The 16,851-nt window shown below is 62.2% G+C and overlaps 1 protein-coding gene across 1 annotated transcript; it reads left to right on the forward strand.

The window, feature by feature from the left end:
• Nucleotides 1-4,522: 4,522 nt before the first annotated feature.
• Nucleotides 4,523-13,997, forward strand: FSCN1 (fascin actin-bundling protein 1). Its single transcript, XM_045541256.1, has 5 exons — nt 4,523-5,477; nt 11,441-11,597; nt 11,678-11,799; nt 12,026-12,193; nt 12,680-13,997. The coding sequence occupies exons 1-5, from the start codon at nt 4,646-4,648 to the stop codon at nt 12,880-12,882; spliced, it is 1,482 nt and encodes a 493-aa protein (XP_045397212.1). The 5' UTR covers nt 4,523-4,645; the 3' UTR covers nt 12,883-13,997.
• The last annotated feature ends 2,854 nt before the right edge of the window (nt 13,998-16,851 follow it).

Raw genomic sequence — 16,851 nt, forward strand, 5'->3', positions numbered from 1 at the left:
AGGGCGCTAATGCCTTTTTAATTAGCCGGGCACTTGCCAAGCACTGGCCGCCACGGCCTAACTTTAACACACCCAGGCTTGGAGCTGGACCAGCATCTGCCACACCAGGACTAGAGTGGACAGCCAGGTGCGGTGCCCGGGCCCAATGATGTGGCCTCTGAGCTGCCCACTGAGGTCAATCCGGGCCTTTACCTCAGGTTGTCATCATCGGGCTGATAGAAACAGAAACGATTTCCAGGGACGTGTTTTCAGTGCCAGACACCAGGCCGAGCAGCCTTCATTCCTCCGCTCCAGCCTTGCCTGGCTCCGCCTCCTTGGACTCTTATTCTCAGGTTTAAGGCATCACCTCCTCCTGAAAGCCCTCCAGGACTCCCCTGCCCAGGACAGCTCACTTAGGGACCCAAGGCTTGGTTCCTGTCTTTGAAAGGTTACAGTTTAGGGTTGGGGTCGGGTGTCTACAAATCTCTCTGCAAATCTGATGAGAGCCATGAGCCTGGGCTCCCCAAAACTGCACATCAAGTGCAGTTAAAGCTGGGCCAGACCCTGTTTCTTGTGTCCCGGCCTCAGTTTCTCTGTTTGTAAACTGAAGGCCTTGCGGCCAGAAATTGGCAGGGACATTTGTGGAGATGGGACAGCGAGGGTGACAGCCTGGTCCTACCCTCGTTGGCGCTGGCTGACAGTGCTGGGCGGTGGCTTGGGGCCCCGGAGGGCACAGCTGTCCCAGGGCTCTGTGGTCGGCTGGGAAGCCAGGCCTGGCACGACTCCTGCCCTGGAATCAGCCCCTCCCACTCTCGAGGCTCCCCTGGGGGGTTGCTGGCAGTACCAGGCTGCCTCGAGGGTGCCACAGAGTCATCGACCGCAGAACAACAAAGACACCATTGACAGGCTCTTGGCCATGAGGCCGGTCATTTATGCAGGGCTGAGCCTCTGACATCTGTGCGTTTGTAACATGGACGGCATTTCCGGTCCCATATACACGCCTGGGCCAGCCACGCTTACCTCCCTTTGAGAGATGGGAAACTGAAGCTCAGAAGGGACTTGGGACTCGCTTTGGGTTACTCAGCTCTAACTGGTGACCCTGGGCAGGAAACTCCCAGTATGGCATCAGAACTCAGGGCTACCCCACCCCCATCCTTGCACAGATGAGGAACCGAAGCTTTAAGAGGGGCTACAATTTGAGGGGCCCACAAACCCCAAATCCTGGTCTTTGGACCACAGCCAAGACCAAGTGCAGCACCCAGGCCTAGAAGAGCTGTGGAGCTCCAGGGAAGGTGTGACATGAGGCTTCTAGGAAAGCCAGGCGGAGCCCCACGGGGACACCAGAGGCGGGAGGAGATGTGAGGGGGAGCCCCGGCAAGGAAGAGGACATGGCCAAGCCTCAGGAAAGTACCTGAATCTGAACGAGCCGAGCCCTTTGGGGACTCTGCCCCGGTCTGTCAGCAGGGGTTCCAGGGATCCTCCCAGGCCGCCGGGCTGGGGAGAAGCGTCCGGGTGGAGCGGAGCAGCCCTTCCCACTGGCCTCCTTTCCCCGCAGGGCACGCTGCCTGCACCCCGTGGCCCGCCCAGGAACGGCTCAGGCCTGGCCTCAACCAAGCACCTCAGTTCTCTCCATGCCATGCCCTCCTTCCAGGGTGGCTCAGGTGGCACCTGGGTTCCCGTGGGGCTGAGGGACACAGCGTCCGTGTCCCCGTCCTTCCTTAGAGGGACCTGCAGAATGGACTGTGTGACTTTCTCTGGGGCAGCTCGTCCTGCGCCGACAGAGGTGCCCAGTGTAACTGACACTGGGGCAGGCGGGAGGAGGGACACAGCACGGTGCAGAGGAGGAACGAGCTTTGAACATGTTCCTTTGCTAAACTTGCCCGAGATTTTTTCCTACGTTGGCTTTCCATTAATAGTTAATAATAATAATAAAAACCAAGATGCTCTTTTTCCCCCAGCCAAGGCTCTGTGGTCATGAGACAGCCATCTGGAGCTTGCCCTGTCCACAAGAACACTCCTCTTTCCTGGCAGCAGCTGTGTGCCTGGGCTCCCTCACGCCCAAATCTCCACCCAATCTAGAGCAGGGCAAATACCTATCACCTGCATTGGCCATGGACAGAGGACAGAGTGAGCTCCCCATCACCACAGGTATTCAAGCCCAGACTGGACAGTCTTGATTTTTTATATAGTGTATGGCCCAGGGCCGAGAAAAGAGAAACACAAAAACATGTCGGTTTGTGGTTGAGGGCTTAACTCTCAGAGGGGGTTCTGGCCATGGCATTAATAGCAACAACCCAAGTGTCCCCTAGTATGGTTAAATAAACCAAGGGACTTTTGTGCAAGGGAATATCACACTGCTGCAAAAAAGAACGAAGTTGCTTACGTAGTGAACCAGAAACCATGCTCAGCTACTTCAAGTAAAAAAAAAGCAGGATTGAAAATACTGTTTAAAAATGGAGAGAAAAATAAGAATGTATTTCATATACCCACATTTGCTTGTCTTTATTTAAAGAAAGGAAACACAAGAAACAAACCCAACAGCAATTGTCGAGGTAGTGGGCTGGGAATGGATGGATGAAGGCCTTTTTCTGGGTTTTGATATTTGAACTGTGCCAATGTATTGTCTATTTGGAAAAAAAAACGAAATAAGGATACTAAAGGCTTTGGTTCCACATCTGTTGAAATTAACCCCAATTCTTCACACACTGACCCTAGATGGCCTCACCACCCTCCCTTTCCACAACGGATTTTCCTTAACACTTAAGCCTCTATTTTGCTCACAAGACCTGGACTGCCCTTCTCCTGTGGGGAATCCAAAATGCCCCCACTGGAGGCCCCTCCCCAACTCCATTTGATTTTCATTCTCAACAAACAGGCCAGAGCTTGGTTCTCTGGGTGGATTGAGCCTAAAGCATCGTGCGGACGGTCTGTGTCCCCAGGACCCTCTGGTCAGCGTTGTTAAATGAGTAATAAAACAGCTAGCATTTACTGAGCTCTGACCACATTTGTAGCTCATCTACAATAGTGGAAATGGAGGCTCAGAGAGGTTAAGTAACTTGCCCAAAGTCACACAGCCCATGAGCTGCTGGGTTTCAAGCCTACGTCTGCAAAACCCATTAGAGATCCTCAAAGGGACAAACTTGATTTCTTGGCTCTCTACGGGGTGGGTTCTGTGGGAGGGGATGCTAGGGGCATGCCTGGTCTGGGGCTCAAGGCTCTGCCTGGAAACCCATTTGAGCCAGGATGGGGGAAGAAGGTTCCACCATCTTCTCCTCCTCATTGAAAATCCCTGGAAGGGACTGCCGGGGGGAAGGCGCAGGCTGCAGACCAGCCAGAACAATTGGGTTATCAGAGGGACAGGCTGGGGACAGCGGCTAGCTCAGTGTTCAGCGTTCAGCTGGCCTGGGAAGGGCCCTCGCCTGAGACCTTGTGGGCAGCCTGTGGTCATGCTGGCATTCCAGGGGCTTGCCTGGCATGTGGGGAATGTCCCAGGAAAAGTCTCAGCCTCCAGAGAGGCTCAGAAAAAGCGAAGTGTTCCTAGATGGGGTGGGTGGGTGAGTGAGGGGTGGGAGGTGGTGTCTGTAGGGAATGTCCCCTTTGAGGGAGGAGGATGGAGAGGTGGGGCCCTGAGGATGAGGGGCTGTCACCAGAGCCATGCCCCTCCTGTGTGCCCAGCTCAGAGTTCCATGAAATTGGGGCTTTGGCTGGGGGTGGGGGGTGTGGAAGTCACACTGGCCTTAGAACTAGCCACCTGGGCTCTGACTCCCCAGGGCTGAGCTGGGACAGAATTGTCCCACCTCTCCGATGAGCCTCCTAAAAACAGACCAGTACTTCCTGCCCGGCCCGCAGGCTGCCTTGTGGAACGAGAACTCCTGCCTATGCATCACCAGAATGGGAACGTTGGCCACTAACTCGGCCACCACCACTGAAACCCATTTGGGCCATCCGGGCCGGTGCCTGGGCCACAGGGAGGGGTCTGGGGTCCTGCGCTGGACGGCTAGGCTGCAAGGCCTCAGAGACTCTCTGAGCTGGGTGGTTGGGGTCCGCAGGCCCCGCCCCAGCTCCTGGCCTGACCCGGTCCCCACCAGGCCCTCCCAGCCTCTCCTACCTGTCTGCCTCTCCGTGCCTTCAAGGCTCTGCTCTAAGGCCGGAGCCTCCGAAGGTCCCGGACCCCGCCTCACCCAGCACGGATCTGCACCGTGGTCCCTGCGTCTCCGTCCTAACCCCAGGCCTGGCTTGTCCTTCCTCTCCGCTAGGCTGGGGTGGGGGGCGTCCGAGGGGTGGGCGTTTGGCACCGGGAGCTGGGGGCGAGTCCGCAGGCGGCGGCGCTGCGGGGTGGGGCGATGGGACTGGGGCGGCCGCAGAGGCCGGGCGAGCAGAAGAGGGGACGCCGAAGCCAAACGCCCCCCGCGCCCCTCAGGCCCCAGCGCCGCGGAGCCAGCTCCCTCGGCCCCCGCCCCCTCCCCCGCCGAGCCCGGGCCGGGGCGGGGCCAGGCGGCGCTGACGTCACCCCGCCTATAAAGCGGCCGGCGCCGCGGGCCGGCTTTGTGGAGCGCTGCGGAGGGTGAGCGCGGGCCGCGGCCGCTGAACAAAAGAGCAGGGGCGCCGCCGCGGGGACCCGCCACCGACCGCCCGGGGCCGCGCCGGCCTCCCGCCCGCAGCCACCATGACCGCCAACGGCACGGCCGAGGCGGTGCAGATCCAGTTCGGCCTCATCAACTGCGGCAACAAGTACCTGACGGCCGAGGCGTTCGGCTTCAAGGTGAACGCGTCGGCCAGCAGCCTGAAGAAGAAGCAGATCTGGACGCTGGAGCAGCCGCCCGACGAGGCGGGCAGCGCGGCCGTGTGCCTGCGCAGCCACCTGGGCCGCTACCTGGCGGCGGACAAGGACGGCAACGTGACCTGCGAGCGCGAGGTGCCCGACGCCGACTGCCGCTTCCTCATCGTGGCGCATGACGACGGCCGCTGGTCGCTGCAGTCCGAGGCGCACCGGCGCTACTTCGGCGGCACCGAGGACCGCCTGTCGTGCTTTGCGCAGACCGTGTCGCCGGCCGAGAAATGGAGCGTGCACATCGCCATGCACCCGCAGGTCAACATCTACAGCCTGACCCGCAAGCGCTACGCTCACCTGAGCGCGCGGCCGGCCGACGAGATCGCAGTGGACCGCGACGTGCCCTGGGGCGTCGACTCGCTCATCACGCTCGCCTTCCAGGACCAGCGCTACAGCGTGCAGACGGCCGACCACCGCTTCCTGCGCCACGACGGGCGCCTGGTGGCGCGCCCCGAGCCCGCCACCGGCTACACGCTGGAGTTCCGCTCCGGCAAGGTGGCCTTCCGCGACTGCGACGGCCGTTACCTGGCGCCGTCGGGGCCCAGCGGCACGCTCAAGGCGGGCAAGGCCACCAAGGTGGGCAAGGACGAGCTCTTCGCCCTCGAGCAGAGCTGCGCCCAGGTCGTGCTGCAGGCGGCCAATGAGAGGAACGTGTCCACGCGCCAGGGTGAGTGGGGACGCTGACCCCGCCTCTCCCGGTCCATGCACAAAGCGCACCCCACCCGCGGCCCTCCAGCCTCCCGCCCTTTCTCGCCCGCGGCGCCGCTGCTGTCCCGAGTGGCGCCCGGTGTGCCCCCGCTGGGCGCACTGGCCACCCCGCCCCGCCGTTGGACGTGTGCTCCCGCCCGGAGTGGGGGGCGAGGGTGGGGCTTTGCCCATCCTCGGGCGCCCGTGCACACCTCCCTGTCGGGCTGGGGTCGTGGGCTTCCTAGGCCCGGCGTAGGCGCAGCTGTGGGTGCCACCCTCCGAACCCCAGCCCAATCTGAGCTCTCCCCGCTGCGCGCGGATCCCTCGGATGGGCGGTCCCAGCTCTTGGGGAGGGGGCGCCCCTAGCCCGTTTCCTCGTTCCCACCGCTCGCCCCCTCTCGGCGGGCCTTAGCTCTGGGGCGGAGGCGAGGGTCGTCACACGCTCTGGGCGCGCGCCCACCCCCCACCAGCCGCCTTTCACGGGCTGGGTTGGGGAGGTTAGCGGGGCCTTTGATCGCGGCTGGGTGCGCTTCCACCCCCCGCCCGCCCGGCCTTCTTCCTCCTCCTCCCGCTGTCGGGTCGGCCCTGCTGGGGGGGCTCCCGGAGCGTCTACCCTTCCCCCCAGCCCCTCCTCCCGCGTCTGCCCCGCGCTCGAGGCCGCGGCCTTTGTGAGGAGGGGGGCGGGTCGCCTCGACTGGGTCCTCCCTCACCCCCTTTGTCCTGCTCGGTCTCTGCAGATGGGAAAACCAGATGCGGCGGGGCGGGGGAGGGGATCGGCTTTTGCGGGCCCCTCTGCAGAGGAGCCCCCAGTGCCGGCCCCAGGCCTTGTCCCAGCGCGGAGTCCGGAGGCTCCCCAGGAGGCGGCCTCGCTCCTCGTGTCGTGGCCGGGAACGGCGTGGCGCGGATGGCCGCCCGCCAGGCACCCCGCCCTGCTCCCGCCGCGCGCGTCTCGGGTCGGTGCGCTGCGCTCCGCTCTGCTGGCGACCGAGGGCGGCCTCAGCGCGACCCGGGAGACCCCAGCCTGGCTCCCTCGGGAAGCCCCTTCCCTCGAGTGAACCCATCCCTAGGGCCCTCGCTGGGAACAATTGACTGCAACTCGATCCGTCCCCTCCGGGGCCTCCCGCAGGCACGGCCATTTGCGCGGCCTGTGTGCCAGGCCAGAAGTGAGCCCCCTGGTTCAGTCCTCTCTCAGACCCTCCCCCTAGGCCCTTCTCTGCCTTCTGGCGGCTCTGCCACTCCTGTGTGAAAAGGCTGTTGATGTTGCAGCCAGGGCCCCGCCGGAGGGGCCTGTGGGGATCTTGGCCTCTGGACGGGAAGTTGGACTCTAGGCCTTGGAGATAGCGGGATGGAGCCAGTCACCGGCCCCCACCCACCCCTCCCCGTGGAAGGAGCCCTCCCCGTGGCCACCCTCTTGGTTGTGGGCTCTGCAGAAGGGGAAAGACCCCCACGGTAGTGGGGGTGAATGTGGAGGCCTGGGTGAGGTGATGGCTGTTTTGTGCCCGAGTTTGCTCTGTTACGGCCCAGAGAAGTGAAGTCACCTGCCCTAGGTCACACAGCAAGTGACAGCAAGCAAGCAGCATGCAGAACTGGGTGTGTTTGATTGAAGAATGGGTCTTATTTGGACTCTGATGCCTCTCTGCCTCCCTTTCCCTGTCCCACACTGTCTGGGGTGGAACAGGATCCCAAACCTGTGCAGCAGGCATTAAGCTTCTGCTAACAGGACACACTGAGCCATGAGTGGTGAGCGAGGAGTGGGGCTTACATTCTCAGGGACATGACGAGGTGTCAAGGAAAGGACTGGGGGTACAGGAAATACCTCAGGCTCCCAGATTAGATGAGGGGTCCTTTCTGAGAAGGATGTTTGAGCTGGTTGGATAGAAAGTGTAGCAGGTATCAGGTGTGTGGGACAGTGTTGCAGGCAGAGGGTGTAGCCTGTGCAAAGGCCCTGAGGCAGGAAGCTCAGCGTGGCTGGGAGGAAGCTTGTGAGGGCAGGAGATGGGACAGGAAGGGCGAACAGGGCCACAGGACCTGTCATAGGTCATCATCAGTGCAGAGACATGCTTCTGCCTTCAGGGTTGGGGTTGGCGTTGCAGATGAGGCAGAAGCAGATGGCCTTGGTCCTGGGGTCAGGAAGGAGCAGCGAGCCTGGGCAGATTCCCCCCTCTGGTAAAGCTTGCTGGAGGCATCATGGTTGTGATTCAGGCTGATGGGGCAGGAGCAGCCAGACACTGGAGCCAGGAAAGGTGTTGGCTCATCTTTGAGTTTAAAGGGACATGGAACTGGGGGCTGGGAGCTTTGGGGGCAGAGGCTGGGGCTCCACTGGCCTCAGATCTTGGGGTCCTCGTCTTGTTACCATGTCAGCCAACCCCCAGGGCTACCGAGGAACAGGAGTCTGCATGCAGTGGGAGTGGGGGGGCATGTCTGCGGAGCCATTTTGGCCGGGCCTGCGTGGCAAGGAGGCGGTGTCTGTGCTTCCGACACATGTGTTGGGAAACGCCAGCCAGGAAGGAGGAGGACCGGGCTTTGCCTGCTGGGGGACGTGAATCATCCCTGCAGGCCTGTGCAGGCTGGCTGGTGGGGGCGGGGTGCCACCGGAAGAAGCTGCAGCCTGCTCTCTGGCCTCAGTTTCCCCATCTGTAAATGGTGGGCTCCAGGCCCCCTTGGGCTGGCTCCTGGTTCTTTCAGCCAGGCTGGGCTGAGTGAGCACTCCTTTGTCCTTCCACCACCTCATGGCCCAAGTGGGGTCTCCTCCCTGCTCCTCAGGATCCTCGCCTGCCAGGCCCAGACCCCGCGCCACGACTCAACACATTTCCCATCTTGTCTTGTCTTGTCTCCCAGCTGTCAGTGTCTTCTCCCGCCAGCGCCCTTGCGCCTGGGGGCTCCACACTGGGCCTAGGAGCTGGCCTGCAGGCTGGCTAGTGAAGTGCCCTGTCCCAACCATCTTGGGCCTGGCTGGCTGAGGAAGGGCTGGTCGCATTGGGCTTTGCAGGATGTATAAAAGTTCTCCCCAAGAGGTGGGACATTCCAAGCCCAGAGAATGCCTTAGGTAATGAGGGAGGAGGAATTTGAAATGGTCAAGTAGTTGTAAGAGCTGACTGGAAAGATGAGAGGGGAGGGGAAGCCATAGATGATTCTAGGCTCCCTCCTCTAAATGAGATGGGGGGTGCCTGTTGTGAACATGCCAAGGGAATTGGAGAGCTGCTGAGGCCTGAGGGGGGATAGGAAGCTGGGGACAGGGGACGCCACCACAGGGCGGGGGAGGGCAGGCAGGAGCCCAGGAGTCTCTCTGGGGCTCTCTGGGGGGGACTGTGCCCGTGGGCTCAGTGGAGGAGCCTCCGCATCTCCTGGCTGCTGTGGGCCTGTGACTCAGGTTTTCTGTGCTGCTGTTGGCAAAAAGAAAAATCTTGAAGAAAACCCTGTTTCCATGGTAACACAGCTCTAATTAGAGACTCCAAGGCCAAGTGGGGCCTTTCCCGCCTAGGCAGGGCCTTGGAGCCAGGAGGGGCCCTGCTGGATGGCGGACAACTCCGCTGTCCCCCACCCCTTCCCATGGGAGTAGGGGGACCCAGTGTCTACTTGGCACCAGGCCCCGAAGTCCTTTCAGCATCAGAGCAGAGAGGCCCTTTTGGCAGGTAGGGAAGCCGAGGCAGAGTGAGGCGAGGGCACTCGTCCAAGGGTGCCTGGCCCCGCTGCGGTACCTCCCTGGCTGGCCTGGGCCTCTTCATTGGCCATTGTGAGGACTGAACCCAACTGACCCGCGGGTCTGAGTGCCCGAGCAGATGGCGGCAGTGGTGTGGCCCTGGGCGGGTACCTGGCCTCCCTGGCCCTGGCTGGAGGTGAGCCTGGCGTTCATTTGTGGAGCTGCTGGGAGGAAAAGGCCGATGTGCGTCCCCGTGTGGCATAGGGCTGGCCCCAGTTTAGCAGAGCTCAGCGGGCAGAAGTGTCCTTTGTGGAGAAGGAGCTGCGTGACCTCCCGTCCCCAGGCAGGCTGCGAGCGCCCGTGTTTCTGCAGGGCGCGTGGGGACGGGCCCTGTGCGCCCCAGGATGAGGCGGTGCCAATTTGGCCTCTATCCACTGTTCCCCGCCCTCCCCTTTGCCACTTTGTCTGGGGAGCCTGGAGCCCCATCTTTGCTGCTGCTGGAGGGGGACTCAGGGGTCTTTCCTCCGGGCTGTCCCTGCCTTCCCTCGGACCAGGTGCCCCACACACTGGGCGCTTGGTGCTGTGTGGCCAGGGCAGGCTGGACCCCCACGGCTGCTTTGCACAGAGCAGGGTGTGGCAGCTCTGCCTGTGGACGTGCAGGCCCTCTGGGCACGGGGAGGGCAGGTGGCGTGGGTGTGGCCATCCTCCCAGTGGGGGTTGTGGTGCCTCTGGCTCGGCGAGGAGAGGCCCCAGCCCTGCTGTCCTCCCTCCCTGCTCACCCCACCCTCTTCCGGTGCTTGGGGGGTCCAGCTCACCAACAGGGTCTGGGGGTGGCCGCTGCAGGGATGGGGGCAGTCCTGGAGGCCGGAGCCCAGGGGCTTCCAAGGGGGGTTGGGTCAGGGCTGTAGGTGACCCATGGAAGCCACGACCACAGATCCATAGACAGAGTGGGTACGAAGAAGGAGAATGTCACAAGAGGGCTGCCCACTTCCCTTCCTGAGGGTCACTGGCGGGACCCCTTACTTTCTTGCCCTGTGACCCTAGGCAAGGACATGCTACCCCTCAGCCCCATTCATGAAGTGGGATGAAGTACCTCACCCTAGGGTGCCGATGTGGGGACACATGGTCAGGTTAGGGTGGAGCTGACCCCCTGGAGACCCCTGGGGGTGCTTGAAGAACTAGGGAGGGGTCCTCTGGGTGTGGGCTCCAGCCCACACCAGGCCCCCTCACCTGTCAGGTGATGGCTGCTCCCCACTTCTGGGGTCCCTGCTTCATGAAGCCACCCTGAAAATGACGTGCCAGGCAGCGGCATGGAGCCCGGCAGATGCCCCTGTGGCTGAGTCCTCAGAATCCAGGGCACTTGGGGAATGTGAGTTTGTTCTGTTGGAACCAAGCCATGTCCAGGTTTTAGCTGGAGGAATGAACGCAGGTTTGCAAAATGACATGGTCGTAAGGGCAGTTACCTCGGGGCAGTGCGGGGGCGCAGAACCTTGGCGCGGTCACCTTAGTGTCTTGACCTCAGGGATCAGTGTGGTCACTTCGGATTATTTGATTATTTAGTGACGTGCAGACATTTGAAGGTGCTGTACAGGAAGCGGTTTGCAAATGCAGACACAGAGCAATGTGCACGCTTCTTACGCATAAGGAAAAGGCAAGACAGGTGTTCGCGGGCGCAGGGTGGCGGTGGGGGTGGGGATATATATGACGTCACACTTACACTTATGAGTTTTCTAAATTTTCTGAAGGGAACACGTGCTATTGTGTTTTATACTCTTAACTTTTGCACATGTACGGACGGAAGCAGGAAGAATGTCGTGAACATCCAGACGACTGACCCCCGCAGCTGCGGTGTTCTGCCGTGCCAGCTCCATCTGTCCTTATATACACTGTTTTTGGTCGTATTTAAAGCAAATCCCTGACATCAGGGCATTTCATCCCAAAATACTTCCATCTGTGTCTCTAAAAAATGAGGCCGTTTGCTTACATAACTGCACGTGATTAACGATAATCGGTCCTCAGTATCTAATGCCGGGCTTCGTTAAGATCCTCCTGGTTGGCTCTAGAACGTCTTTGGTGCGGTTTGTTCGAAGCTATAAGTTCTGCAATCGGGGACAGTGGTGCGAAGGCTGATGTAGCTGGCCCTGCCTGTGTCCCTGGGTCCTGCCTGCTGGGGGGGGTCCCGGCAGCCCTCCCACCCCATGGCAGCCCTGTGTGTGTGTGTTGGTGGGTGACGTCAGGGCTGTGGCCAGCCAAAAAGGGGGGGACGTGGGGCCCTGGGCCAGCTGGAGGCTTCCTCTCCGCAGGTATGGACCTGTCGGCCAACCAGGATGAAGAGACTGACCAGGAGACTTTCCAACTGGAGATTGACCGCGACACCAAAAAGTGTGCCTTCCGCACCCACACGGGCAAGTACTGGACGCTGACAGCCACCGGGGGCGTGCAGTCCACTGCGTCCACCAAGTGAGTGCCCTGCCACCTGCCTGTCACCCCTTCTCTCTCCTGGGCCAGCCCCCTGCCTGACCCTGTCCCACCACCTTCAGGAATGCCAGCTGCTACTTTGACATCGAGTGGCGCGATCGGCGCATCACACTGCGAGCATCCAATGGCAAGTTTGTGACCGCGAAGAAGAACGGGCAGCTGGCCGCCTCGGTGGAGACAGCAGGTAGCCGCCTGCGGGCGCATCCCCCAAGCCTTTGGTTCCGTGGTGTTGCCCTCGAACCCTGGCGGGCTGGAGAGCCCCCGAACTGGTCCTGCCCATCTTACCCCAGGGCTGACTGCTGTGTGACCCCAGGTCCTGGCTGGCCCTCTCTGAGCCACACCTTGGACACCCTGGCCCTCACCCCACCCCCTGCCAGGAGGCTCACTGTCCTCCCCTCCCTCTGGGACAGGGGACTCGGAGCTCTTCCTCATGAAGCTGATCAACCGCCCCATCATCGTGTTCCGCGGGGAGCACGGCTTCATTGGCTGCCGCAAGGTCACCGGCACCTTGGACGCCAACCGCTCTAACTACGACGTCTTCCAGCTGGAGTTCAACGACGGTGCTTATAACATCAAAGGCAGGTTCTCCGGAGGGGGGTTGGTGGGCAGGGACCCCCCTTGGCTGGGGGGCTGGTGTCAGGGCTACGGGAGCCCCCTCACCCCCTGCCAGGCCCTGGCTTTGGGGCTCAGCCTGGCCACCCTGTGGCTTGGCTCAGGGCCATTCCAGGCCTCAAGGGCGCAGGTGTCCTATGGCCACCAGGGGCTCTGGACTGGGAGCAGCCCCTTCCCCTCTTGTCTGGGGGAGGGGACAGATAGAGAAGGGTGGAGGAGGGCACATCTCCGCTATGGGACCAGAACCCCCCAGGGGAGGACCCCGGTGATCAGAGGTACTGATTTGGATTCAGAATGCTTTTTAGAGCCCCGTTCATGTGGGCAGGAGGGTGTGGGGGGCACAGGGAGCCCACCCCCGGTCTGGAGCCGGGTGTGGAAGGGACCTGTGTGGGGTGGGGTGGGGTGGGGAGGCTGGCACGGGGCACCGCTTGACGGGCTCTCCGCCACCCCAGACTCCACGGGCAAGTACTGGATGGTGGGCAGCGACGCGGCGGTCACCAGCAGCAGCGACACCCCCGTGGACTTCTTCTTTGAGTTCTGTGACTACAACAAGGTGGCCATCAAGGCGGGCGGGCGCTACCTGAAGGGGGACCACGCGGGTGTCCTGAAGGCCTCGGCGGAGACCATCGACCCCGCCTCCCTCTGGGAGTACTAGTGCCCGGCCCTGTCCTACTCTCGCCTCCCTGGGTGGGCCGGAGGCAGAGGCGAGCCCCTTGCCTTTCAAACTGGAAACCCCAGAGAAACGGTGCCCCCACCTGATGCCCCTTGTGGACCCCTCCTCCCCCCACGCCCGGGTCCCCCACTCCCTGTGGGCCAGCAGCTCCGGCCTGTTCCCTGGAGGGACTTCAGACCCCTCTACCTTCTCCCCTGCCGTGGGCGACGCTGGCACCTCTTTCTTCTGACCTCAGACGGCTCCGAGCCTTATTTCCCAGGAAGTGGCTGAGGAGAACTGGGGGGGCTGGGAGGCCTCCCGAGCCCCCACTGGAGGCGGGGCGTGTAACTGGAATCTCCTGTCCCTTCCTGAGGCCCTCTCCCCAGCCCCTGGGGCCCTCCCTGGTGCACCCTCCCTGCACTGCACGAGGAGGGGCCCTGGGTGGGCTGGAACTCGCCCACCTGTGCTTTCTGGGTTGTGGCTGGAGGGCCGCCCCTCACCGAGTGTGGGGGCCCAGAGCGGCTGGGTTGGTGGGCACAGGGTCTGCCCACTGCACATTCCATCGGGGTGGGGGGTGGGGGCCACCCTGCCCCTGTCTCTTTCCTTTCGCCCTGGCCTGACTGGAAGCAGAAAATGACCAAATCAGTATTTTTTTTTTAACGAAATGTTATTGCTGGAGGTGCCCCTGGCAAGCCTGGCTGTAGTGGTGAGTGGTCTTGGGGGTCCGGACCTGTACCCCACCTCCCCAGGGGCTTGTCTCAGCCCCCTCCCTCCTGGGCATGGCTGGTTCTCTCCCTCCTGCCCCCCAGCCCCAGGCCTCCCTCACTGCCTCAGCCAGGGCCCCTGCTGTGACTGGTGCTGCACGTCTACCTGGGTCCCCTGGAGCTCGGACCCTCAGTCTCCTGGGCGGGCGGGATGAAGCCAGGCACCGCCCTTGGCTGGGAGCCCTGGGGTGATCCACACCCAGTCCCCAACCCCACCAGCTCCCTGTACCACCATGCATCTCGCTCTGGGTGTCTTGGTCTTTTATTTTTTGTAAGTGTCATTTGTATAACTCTAAACGCCCATGATAGTAGCTTCAAACTGGAAAGAGCAAAATAAAATGATGCGAGCCCGCAGCCCCCAGCTGGCCTGTGTGTGTCTGGGGGGGGAGGTGGAGGGAGGGCTGGTGGGACAGGTGGGTGCCCTCACTCCCAGCTTGGTGGTGGAGGAGTCCAGAGGGCCAGGCTGCAGTGGGTGGTCTCCGCACTCTTGCCCAGAGCCCCCAGTGGCGGGGACACACAAACAGTAGGTGCTCTATGGCAGGAAGGGCAAGAATCTGGGGCTCCCCTGCAGGCCTGTCCGCCATGCCTGAGGCCGGGGTGGGGGTTCACATGGGGTGGCCCAGAACACTCAAACCAGGAGACCAAACTTCATCCTACAGTTGACAGGTGTTCCTGGACTTGGGGACTTGGGAGGGGGGCCGCCCCTTCCCGTACCGCAAGGGGCCTGTGAGTGTCTGGAGTGCCCGTCCCCAAACAGCAGGCTGGGGCTCCTGGGGGTACAGGCGCTGGAAGGAGTCAGCTGCGCTGGCTACGTTTGGGACCTGGGCTGGTGGCTACATCCCAACCCAGAGCTGCAGGCCCAGCTCTGGGAGGGAGGGAGACCTGTCTCCATCTGGCAGAGTGGGGAAGCTGCGGAAGTTTCCAGACTTCCCCAGAGTCACAGCCAGGGGCAACCTGGATCCTGAGCCCGCCCTGCGTCCCAGGCCATCCCTGCAGGGACTTGGTGTGGCGGGCCTCTTTTGTGCAGCATCTCATTTAGTCCCAGAGCATCCCTAGGGGTGGGCGCTGTTGCTCCATTTTACAGAGGAGCAAACCGAGGTGAAGAGCAGCAAGGCACGGCCTTGAGCGTGGCCCGGGGCGCCCCGTAGGTGTCCCATACGCGAGGCAGCAGCCCCCTGTCCCCGCCTGCTCAGGCCCTGCTGGTGGAGGGCGGCCGGAGGAGGCGCTGATTGGTTGCTGATGACGAAACTGGGAGGCCTGCGCTGTGATTGGCGGCTCCTGGGGGCGGGAGTCTCGAGATGGACAGAGGCAGGTGGCGGCCGCCGAGGGACGTGGGGCCCCAGCAGGTCCCGGCGGCCACTCCGCCATTAAAGCCAGGCCGGCAGCCGGCAAAATCTCGACATGGGAGGGACAGAGGAATCCTCGGGGCCAAACTCTTTAGGACCATGGGTTGGGGGGAGCCCTGCCATCCCCCCACGGCGCCCAGCCCCGCGGATGGGTCTGTGGGGCGAGGCGGCTCCCCGGGCAGGACAGGCAGCCCCCACCCAGGAAGAGGACCGGCACGGGCTCCCCATTCCCGGACCTTTTCCCGGCTTCGGGTCCCTCCCGTCGGGACCGGTGCTGGGGCTCCCCAGGGGCGGATTCCGGGGCAGTGGGTGCAGTTCCCGCTCCTGCCTGAGTCGCGTTTGCCTCCTCAGCGGGTCCCCCTCACGAGGGCGTGGCCACCACACGTGCACACACTTGCGAACTTGCACGCGCGGACTTGTGTGCACGCCCACTCACACAGATACGCGCAGAGCCCCGTGCACACACACACCCGTGCGCGTAGGTGTGCACACAGGGACACACGCCGTCACAGACACACGCGCCCTCGCGCAGACCAGCTCCCAGGAACAGCCAGCCATGGTCCCAGCCTGCACGGACTCAGCACCCAGGGGACCCCCGAGCTCTGATGGCGGGTGCCCCACCACGCCTGCTGTGGGTGGGGTGGCAAGAGTCCCACTTCCCATTGCTCAGACAGGAAAACTGAGTCCTGAGAGTCCCCATTAAGTCTAGACAAGTACAGCCAGGGCTCTCCACGTCACCCGTTGGGGTTAACTGTGATCCCCAAAGATGACGATTTAAAGGAAAATGTTCAATTCAACTGTAAGAAAGAGCCGAGAAAGGAGAGGCCCTTCTTCCCTCTGCGGGTCCCTCCCTGATCAGGGCAGGAATGCAGGGACCTGGGCAGATGGGGCGGCCTGGGGGACGCTGGAGCCCAGCGCTGGGCCCCCGGTCCCTCTCTGTGACCTTCTTCCACGGGATGCCTCATCGGGATGGACCCCGAGCCCAGCGGGGCTCCAGGAGGACTTGGGCAGGTCCCTGTGCTGGGTGAGGCCTCTGAGCTTCCCACGGGAGTCTCCTGCCCCCAGCCTAGGCCCCTCCCCATTCATTCCCGGGGGCCCCTCTGTGGACGACGCCCCAGGCCCAGCTGGGCCCATTTCCTCCATGGCCAAAGTGGCCTCCCCAAGAAGGGACGAGAGCTGACCTCTTTTTAAAAAGGCTAATGCTCTTCCCCTGAAATGCTGTCTTGGGGCTCACACACTGGGCGGGACTGGAAAGGCAGCCCTGGCAGAGCCTGTCTGCACTCCTGGGGGACCGCTGGCCCCAGTTTTTCCATTTGAGCAAAGGGCAGTGGCTTCCTGGACCCCGGGCTGTGGGCAGCAAGATTGTCTGGATGGGGGAGGGGCTCTGAGACCCCCCGGGGGCAGCGAAGGCAGAGGGAGCAGATGGGGTCTCCCAGACGGAGGGAGGCCTGGGAGGGTGGGGCGGGGCTGAGCATTTGGCCTGAAACCCAAGCCCCTTAGTGGGGCCTCAGCTTAACCCGAGGAGGCTCCTACAGGATGTGGGAATAACTGGGACAGAAGTCTTCACTGCACTTCACTGCTCCCCTCTGCCTCCCTGGGACCCAGGCCTGACCGCCCCCCAGGGGGAAGAGGGGGAGGGAGGAAGGAGAAAACCCACCTTCCAGGGACCCCAACCAGTGCCAAGCACCAGGCAAGTGCTCTGAAAGGGTTATTACTATTATCATTTTTGCTATTATTTTAAGAAATTACAGTAATAAATTAATAGGGTATAAAATCAAAGGGTACCCATAAATATAAAAAGAAATCTGTGGCCAGGTGAGGTGGCTCACACCTGTAGTCCCAGCACTTTGGGAGGCTGAAGC

This window comes from Lemur catta, chromosome 2 (assembly GCF_020740605.2).
Source record: "Lemur catta isolate mLemCat1 chromosome 2, mLemCat1.pri, whole genome shotgun sequence".
NCBI lineage: Eukaryota > Metazoa > Chordata > Mammalia > Primates > Lemuridae > Lemur > Lemur catta.